The sequence below is a fragment of the Erinaceus europaeus genome, chromosome 23 (genome assembly GCF_950295315.1).
Source record: "Erinaceus europaeus chromosome 23, mEriEur2.1, whole genome shotgun sequence".
Lineage (NCBI taxonomy): Eukaryota > Metazoa > Chordata > Mammalia > Eulipotyphla > Erinaceidae > Erinaceus > Erinaceus europaeus.
The window spans coordinates 14,733,233-14,742,144 of NC_080184.1; the positions used below are offsets into that span (position 1 = coordinate 14,733,233).

General features: G+C 56.9%; 1 protein-coding gene across 1 annotated transcript; it reads right to left on the reverse strand.

The window, feature by feature from the left end:
- Nucleotides 1–2,184: 2,184 nt before the first annotated feature.
- Nucleotides 2,185–4,062, reverse strand: NXNL1 (nucleoredoxin like 1). Its single transcript, XM_007533229.1, has 2 exons — nucleotides 3,737–4,062; nucleotides 2,185–2,494 (listed from the first exon to the last, which is right to left on the reverse strand). The coding sequence occupies exons 1-2, from the start codon at nucleotides 4,060–4,062 to the stop codon at nucleotides 2,185–2,187; spliced, it is 636 nt and encodes a 211-aa protein (XP_007533291.1).
- Between the last annotated feature and the right edge of the window lie 4,850 nt (nucleotides 4,063–8,912).

Here is an 8,912-nt window from a genome sequence, read left to right on the forward strand (position 1 = left end):
GGGGTGACTGGGACCCCGGGGCCGCTAGAGGTGTGCAAGGACCCTGGGGTGCGGGGGTGCAGGGACTCTGGGGAGAATGGGGTGACGGGGACCCCGGGGGTGCGGGGCCCCTAGGGGTGTGCAGGGACCCTGGGGTGCAGGGGTGCAGGGACTCTGGGGAGAAGGGGGTGACGGGGACCCCGGCAGTGCGAGGACCCTGGGTGTGCAAGGGACCTTAGGGTGGGGGGTCGGGTCCCGAGGTTTGCAGGGGCCGTGGACCCCAGGGGTCTATAGGGGGACCCAGGGAGCGCGGGAATGAGCGGGGCTTTGAGTGGGGGCTCTGCAGAGGGAGGTGCTGGGAGGCCGAGGGTCCCGGGAGCGCAGGCCCAGGAGATGCCGGGGACGGGACGACGCTGCGGGAAGTCTCGCTCCTCCCTGGGGGACCCACGGGCGCCCCAGCCTGGCCTCTAGGACCTGGGGGCAGAGCTAGCAGGGGGAGGGGCTCCGTGACGGGGCGGGGCCAGCAAGGTGGGCGGGGCCTCCGAGAGCGGTGGGCGGGTCTTAAGGCGGGGCCGAAGGAGGCGTGGCCTCTAAGAGGTGACCCGGGTGGGCCAGGTGGCCAAGGGCAGGACCGCGAGGGTCGGCACCAAGGACGCCAGCCCCCACCTGTTGCTGAAGCGATTTCTAGTTACTTATTAATGCTTTATTTATTCATTTATTTATTGGAGAGACAGAGAGACCCCCGCAGCCCTGCTTCACCACTTGTGAAGCTTCCCCCCTGCAGGTGGGGCCTGGGGGCTTGAACTCGGGTCCTTGCGCACTGTGATGTGTGTGTTCAACCAGGTGTATCCCTGCCTGGACCTATCTTCCCTTCTTCCTTCCTTTCTTTCATCTTTTAAAAAATGTTTTTTTATTTAGTTTCTTTTTTGTTGCCCTTGTTGTTTTTTTTATTTTTTATTGTCGTTGCAGTTATTATTTTTGTTATTGATGTCGTCGTTGTTGGATAGGACAGAGAGAAATGGAGAGAGGAGGGGAAGACAGAGAGGGAGAGAGAAAGACAGACACCTGCAGACCTGCTTCACTGCCTGTGAAGTGACTCCCCTGCAGGTGGGGAGCTGGGGGCTCGAACTGGGATCCTTACGCCAGTTCTTGCACTTTGCACCACCTGCACTTAACCTGCTGCCCTACCGCCCGACTCCCCCTTTCTTTCATCTTTTAAAGAGAAGAAGAAATTAAGAAGACTCAGGGAGTTGGGCGGTGGCGCAGCGGGTTAAGCACACGTGGCGCAAATCGCCAGGACCTGCGTAAGGATCCCAGTTGGATCAGTTGTTGTCTTGCCTATCAGCTGTGTGGGAAACTCAGCCCCCAGGACCCTGGGATTCTGCAGAGCCCCTGCCCCGCCGCCTTTCTGGGCACCATCGAAGCAAAGGTGGGCGCGAGGAATCACATCACCGCAAGACTGGCCAGCTCCTCATGGGGTGCGAGCGCTTCCACACTACGATCATCGTCTCTGGCATTATGCTATTCCACTGCAGAATACTGTGCCCCAGGATGGTTCCGTAGCCCCCATGTCCACTTGGTCGATTCCAAATTATATTCCTCCATGAGGATCATTTCTGGAACCCTCCGTTCCACCCCGGTTCCATGGCTGCCAGTTCTCAGCAACATCGCCCCGCCAGATATTCGTCGGGATGCGGCATCATCTAAGTTCATTTCCCACGTCTACGCTGGACCGGACCTGCCAATCTACGCGGAGATCTTCGCCCACCCTGTCCAACGCTTGACGTCTCGTCACCCAATCTGGTCCCCTACGCCTACACTGAGCTTCTCTGTTCCAGACTCTTGGAAACAGAGTTGGCAGTCAGCTGAGGTCAAGAACAAACACCTCATCACAGAACCCTGCGAGCGTCAACCCGGCTTTGACCTAGCACGTTATGATCGGGCCCTCCTCAATCGCTATCGAACAGGCCATGGCCGGTGCGCCGCTATGTTCCATCGCTGGGGAGCCAGAGACGACCCGAACTGCCCCTGCGGCTCCAGACAGACTATGACCCACAGAGTCAACGACTGCCACCTCTCCAGATTCAAAGGAGGTCTCGAAACTTGACATCAGGCTCCACCTGACGCTGTGGACTGGCTGCGGAAGAAGGGCAAACGCTAGAAGAAGAAGATCGCAGCCGCCCTGCTCCGAGTCCCCTCCGCCGCTCAGAACGGGCCCTGGGCGCCGCCTCCGTCTCCGTCTCCGTGTCCGGGGTCCCCCCGGGCCTCCTCCCGGGGCACCCGGTACTTCCGGCGGCGCAGCGGCTCGGTGAGGCTGCGGGGCGCGGGGTCCTCGGGGTCCTCGGGCAGCAGGAAGCTGCGGTCCAGCAGCTCGGCCGCCTCCTGCCAGTTGGCGAAGCAGGCGGGGCCCAGCCGCTCGATCTCGGCCGCCGCGTCCCGGCTCAGCACCGCGCCGCCCGGCTCCAGCACCACCACGGCGGGCAGGCGCTCCACCGAGAAGCGGCGCCGGAGCTCCCTGGGGCGGGGGCGGGGCGGGGGCGGGGGTCAGGGCCGGGGCTCCCGCACAGGGGCCCTACCGCCCGGGGCTCTGCCTGGGCCCTCTCCTACGACAGCCAGCGCCTCTTGTGTGTTTGTGCATGTATATAATATATATATATTGTATATATAGAATATATAGATTGTATTATATATAATATATATGTATTCTTCTTTTCTTTTAATGAGAGACCAGAACCCTGCTCAGCTCTGGCTGACGGTGGTGCTGGGGATTGAACCTGGGACCTCAGAGCCTCAGGCAGGAGAGTCTTTTTGCTGTATTATTATTATCATCATCATCATCATCATCATCATCATTCCCAGAGCCCTGCTCAGCTCTGGCTGATGGTGGTGCTGGGGATTGAACCCGGGACCGCAGAGCCTCAGGCAGGAGAGTCTTTTTGCTGTATTATTATTATTACTATTATTATTATCGTCATCATCATCCCCAGAGCCCTGCTCAGTTCTGGCTGATGGTGGTGCTTGGGATTGAACCCGGGACCTCAGAGCCTCAGGCAGGAGAGTCTTTTTGCTGTATTATTATTATTACTATTATTATTATCGTCATCATCATCCCCAGAGCCCTGCTCAGCTCTGGCTGATGGTGGTGCTGGGTATTGAACCCGGGACCTCAGAGCCTCAGGCAGGAGAGTCTTTTGCTGTATTATTATTATTACTATTATTATTATCGTCATCATCATCCCCAGAGCCCTGCTCAGCTCTGGCTGATGGTGGTGCTGGGTATTGAACCCGGGACCTCAGAGCCTCAGGCAGGAGAGTCTTTTTGCTGTATTATTATTATTCCTATTATTATTATTATTATCATCATCATCTTCATCATTCCCAGAGCCCTGCTCAGTTCTGGCTGATGGTGGTGCTGGGGATTGAACCCGGGACCTCAGAGCCTCAGGCAGGAGAGTCTATTTGCAGAATCCCTGTGCTGTGTCCCCAGTCCCCCTAGAGCCTTTTAAAACACTTTATTTGTGGCCCAGGAGCGACAGAGTGGACAATGTCTTGGCCCCTGGAGCCTGAAGTCCTGGGTTTGACTTCTGGCTGAGCTCTCTCCTGGCCTCCTCCCAGGAGGGGGTGTCTGTCTTCAAAGTCCCTTCCCTGGGGAGGCACCGCCTGGGGTCCCCCGGCCTCCGCAGCCCGGGTCTGGGGGGGGGCCCTCCCGCAACGCGCCCAGGCCCCCGCCTCCAGGCCGCCCGCCGGGGTTGCTCACCGCCGGAGCTCGTCCTGGAAGGGCAGGTAGAGCCAGCGCGCAGGCATGTCGCGCAGGAAGCGGCGCTGCTGCTCGGCCGAGGGGTCCTGGGACACGTAGACCAGCGCCAGCTGCGCCGCCCGCAGCACGTAGAACTCGTCGGTGAGCCGCACGAAGAAGTCGCGCAGCGCGGGCGCGAAGGCGCGGGTCCGAGGGCAGCCGGCAGCCCCGAAAACCAGCAGCACCAGGCGGTTGTCCAGCTGCCGGCTCAGCTCGGCCTCCGTGTCCAGCGCGTCCTGACTCGCGCTGTTGCGCAGGAGGGTCCGGCCGGAGAACAGCGCCGACATGGGGGGCTGCGGCGGGGTACGGGGACCCCGGAATGCGGGACGGGGGACGGGCAGAGCTGGGGGCACCGGGAAGCAGGGGGGCAGCGAAACGGTGGGGGAGAGTTGAGTGGGGGTCTGCGGGACCCCAAGGACAAGGCCGGGCTCCTGAGGGCACCGAGGGGGAGTTGGGAGTCCGGGGGTCAGGCTCTGAGAGAGGAGGGGGCGGCTTCGGCTGGGAAGGGGCCGAGCAGGGTTCCTGGGGGCACTGGGCCGAGTGGGGGGCTTGGGGGTCAGGGGCTCTGCAGGGGGGTCGGGGCAGGGGGCAGGGGCCTGGAGCAGGCGTGGTGGGGCTGGGAGAGGACCCGGTGGAGAGACCCCGCAGGGGCCGTCCTGCGGGGCTGGAGGCTGGGGGTGAGGGGCCTGGGGTCAGGGACCCTGGGTGTGTGTGTGTGTGGGGGGTCCTTGTTGGTGAGGGGGTCTGGGGGTGAGAGCAGCCTGGGGGCATAGGGGGGCTTGGGGATGGGGGGCGAGGCTGCTTGTGAGGGAGGCCTGGATGTGGGGGGCCCTGGGTGTGAGGTCCCCCGGGGGTGATGGGGCCCTGGGCTGCTGTCCCTGGGATTAGTCGGATTAGTCGCTGCAGGAACCAGGTCAGGGGGCGTCTAATCCCTTCTTGCTGTCTGTCCCTTGATGCCAAGGCTGCATCAAGCCTGGCCTGGGGCCCCCCAGTCCCCCAACCCACCCCAGTCATCGGGGGGCCTCCCCAGCATCCTCTGCACCCATGTAAATGCCCCCAACAGGTGGAAGTAAAGGAGTTTTTCTGTGATGTGAAGCCAGGACAGGTTGCCAGAGGAGGGCACATGGGGTCCTGAAACCCCCTCATCCCTAGGCTGGTGCTCAGCCCTCTCCACACCCCTGGCTCTGCCGTGTTCCTGCGTTTATGTCCATCCCAGTCATTGGTCTTGGGGGCCACGGGGTGGTGCGCCTGGTTGAGTGCACAAGGACCCAGGTTTGAGCCCCCATCCCCATCAGCAGGGGAAGCAGTGAGGCAGGGCTGGCGGTGTCTCTCTACGCCCCCAGTTCCCCTCTGTCCTATCAAATAAAGAAAAGAAAGGGGGTGGGGGGCGGGCAGTGGAGCACTGGGTTAAGTGCACATAGTACTAAGCACAAGGATCTGGGTTTGAGCCCTCAGTTCCCCAACCTGCAGGGGGGAAGCTTCACAAGTGGTGAAGCAGGTCTGCAGGTGTCTGTCTCTCTCCGTCTCCCCCATGCCTCTTAATTTTTCTCTCTATCCTGTTCAATAAAATGGAAGAAAGTTTGCCACCAGGAGCAGTCGACCTGTGCCAGCACCAGCCCCGAGCCCCAGTGATAACCCTAGAGGCAAAAAAACAAAACCAAAAAGTCTTTTATTTGTTCTATTTTAAAACTATTTTTATTTATTTATTTATATTGGATAGAGACAGAGAAATTGAGGGAGACAGACACCTACACCCCTGCTTTACCACTTATGAAGTTTTCTCCCTGCAAGTGGGGACTGGGGCCCTGAACCCAGGTCCTTGTGCAGTAAGTAGGAAGGGTGTGCTCTAGTGGGGACGTCTCCTGGCCCTGAAGATGAAGATGATGATGATGATGTTGTGTGGCTGGAAGGGAACTCTGAGCCTTGGGCATGGGCATGCAGCAGCTGAACTGTCTCCCAGACACACATTATGCTCTCTACCTCCACCCAACTCACTTTCTTTGCTTTTTTTCCCCTTTTGTTGCCTTTGTTGTTGTTTTTATTGTTGTTGTAGTTATTGTTGTTATTGCTGTCACAGTTGCTGGCTAGGACAGAGAGAAATGGAGGAGAGAAGACAGAGAAGGGAAGAGACACCTGCAGACCTGCTTCACGGCCTGTGAAACAACTCCCTGCAGATGGGGAGCCTGGGCTTGAACCGGGATCCTTATGCCGGTCCCTGTGGTTTGCGCCATGTGCGCTTAACCAGCTGTGCTACCCCTGGCCCCTCTCTTTAAAATTTATTTGTTTTGGGGCCAGGTGGTGGCACACCTGGTCGAGTGCACATGTTAGAATCCACAAGGACAAGGGCAACAAAAGGGAATAAATAAATAAAAAGACTTAACTTAAAAAAAAAATCCACAAGGACCCAGTTGTGAGCCCCTGGTCCACACCTGCAGGGGGAAAGCTTCACAAGCAGTGAAACAGGGCTGCAGGTGTCTCTCTGTCTCTCTCCCTCTCTATCTCCCCTTCCCCTCTCAATTTCTTACAGTCTCTATCCAATAAAGACAATAACATTAAAAAATGAATATATAAAAGTATTTGTTTTAATAAGAGAGAAATAAAGAGAGAGGTAGAGAGACCAGAGTCCTGCTGAGCCCTGGGTGATGGTGGTGCTGGGGATTGAACGTGGGACCTCAGAGCCTCAAGCAGGAGACTTTGGAGAAGACGCACAGTGTCCCCTGGATAGAGACAGTCCCCACTGCCCCTCAGAGACCCACGTCTCTGGTGTGTGGGGAGAGGACTGTGCCTTCCGCAGCGAGAGGACACCTGCAGGATAAGTTATGGGATTATCCCGGCTGGAGAAGCAGGGCGCCCTAGGGCCCCACCAAGGCCACCGGGTCAGAGAGGAGGCGGGGGGGGGGGAGGGGGGTTGCTGCCTCGTGCTAGTTTGTCTATTTTTATTTTATTATCTTCAATTTTAATTTATTATTGGATAGAGACAGAGAGAAATTGAGAGGAGGAAGGAGGAAGGGAGACAGGGGGAGAGACAGACACCTGCAGCCCTGCTTCACCACTTGTGAAGCTTTTTATAATAGTAAAGGGAGACAATGGGGGAGACACACAGCACAGTGGTTCTGCAAACAGACTCTCCCACCTGAGGTTCTGAGGCCCCAGGTTCAATCCTTAGCACCACTGTCAGCCAGAGCTCAGCAAGCCTCTCCTGCCTGAGGTTCTGAGGTCCTGGGTTAAACCCCCAAATCCCCAGCACCATTGCTGAACAGGACTCTGGCAAATATAAACATAAATAGAGGGGGGCTGGGGAGACAGCATAATGGTTCTGCAAAAGCCTTTCAAGCCAGAGGTTCTGAGGTCCCAGGTTCAATCCCCGGCTCCATCATAAGCCAGAACTGAGCCGTGTTCTAGTTCTCACCCCTCTTTCCCTCTGTATCTACTCTTTCTCATTAAAATAAACTAGAATAAAATATTAAAAGAGATATACACATTTAACATAAATAAATAAGTAAAGGGGAAAGAGAGCAGCCCAGGAGGGGTACAGTGGACACAGCACTGGACCCTCAGGCGTGATGTCCTGGGTTCCATCCCCGGCATCGCTGGTGCCACAGGGAGCCTCTGCTTCTCTCTCACATAAAGACACATTAAAAAATAAAGGGGGAGAGGTCGGGATATAACTCAGTGGGCAGAGCACACACCTTGCTGTGTATGAGGCTCTGGGTTTGAGCCCTAGCACCACATGGGAGCGCCATGATGGCACTGGGGAAGCTCCAGGAGTGGTGGAGTGGGGCTGTGGGGTCTCCTCTCTCTGTCTGTCTCCTCTCTCTCTCTTTTTTCTTTTTAATTTCTTGTCTTACACTCGACAGTAAATACAAGAGTTTGTACATGCATAACATTTCTCAGTTTTCCATATAACAATACAAAACCCCCACTAGGTCCTCTGTCATCCTTTTTGGACCTGTATTCTCCCCGCCACCCCCACCCAAGAGTCTTTTACTTTGCTGCAATATGTCTCCGTCTCCTCTCTCTTTTTTTTCTCTCTCTCCAAATAAAAACAACCACCCAGGGGGCCGAGGAGGAGGAGGAGGAGGTGACCACTTCCTCAGAGCAGCCATGTAGAAGCTGACCTGCAGACCCCTTGGATGGCCCTGAGGACGCCAGCAGGGCTCAGCCCCGGGGACTGAAGGACCAGCCCGGGGAGACAGGGTTAAGAGAGGGGGCTGGGCGGTGAAGCACCAGGCTGAGCACTCACATGACAGTGTCAAGGACCCGGGTTCGAGCCCCTGTCCCTACCTGCAGGGGGAAGTTTCACGAGCGGAGCGGTGGAACAGGGCTGCGGGCGGTCTCTATCCTCTATCTCCCTCTTCTCTTTGGCTTTCTCTCTGTCTCTACCCAATAAATAAATCACAATAAACTGAAACTATTTAAGCAATTAAAAAATGGAAGAAGAAAGGGTTAAGGCAGCTCTGGGCTGTTCTGCTCCATCTGGGGGCTGGGTGTGGGGCCCCTCTGGGAGACAAGCCAAGATTCCAGAACCTTCTGGGCCTGTGGGGCTGGCCTGGGAGAGCTGAAAGTCACCATCAGGGGGGTGTGTGTGTGGGGAGGAGCAGGCCCAGCCAGAGTGAATGAATAAATGAACGAATCTGAGCTCAGTCTCAGCTGCAGCCCTTGGCTTCTATGCCTTTGGCTCAGTCCATGATCTGTTTACAAATGGGAGAGAGAGAGAGAGAGAGAGAGAGAGAAGCAGAGCCTCCCTGCCCCCTGGGAGGCCCAGGCTGGAACCCGGGGCCTCAGTCCTGAGAGTTTAGCGCTCTGCCCACTGAGCCCCGTCCCCTGGCCACTCTATGATTTCAAAGCGTGAAGCCCAGAGTTAAGCCCTTGGCAGTACATGGACCAGCGTGACATCTGGTTCTTTCTCTCTCTCCTCCTAGCTTTCTCATGACTAAATAAACAGAAGAAAGAAAGAGGGGCCGGGTGGTGATGCACCTGGTTCATTGCACAATGTTACAGTGCCCAAGGACCTGGGTTCAAACCCCGGGTCCCCACCTGCAGGCGGAAAGCTTCACAAGCAGGGCTGCAGATGTTCCTCTGTCTCTATCTCCTCATTCCTTCTCAATTTCTCTGTCTTTCTCCACTAATAAATAAA

Bases quoted from the DNA above. Each gene is read 5' to 3' on its own strand.
- NXNL1 (XM_007533229.1), bottom strand. From the start codon at position 4,062: ATGTCGGCGCTGTTCTCCGGCCGGACCCTCCTGCGCAACAGCGCGAGT. The intron at 2,495-3,736 runs GTGAGCAACCCC...CCCCCGCCCCAG, and splicing joins TTCCAGGACGAGCTCCGGCG to GGAGCTCCGGCGCCGCTTCT.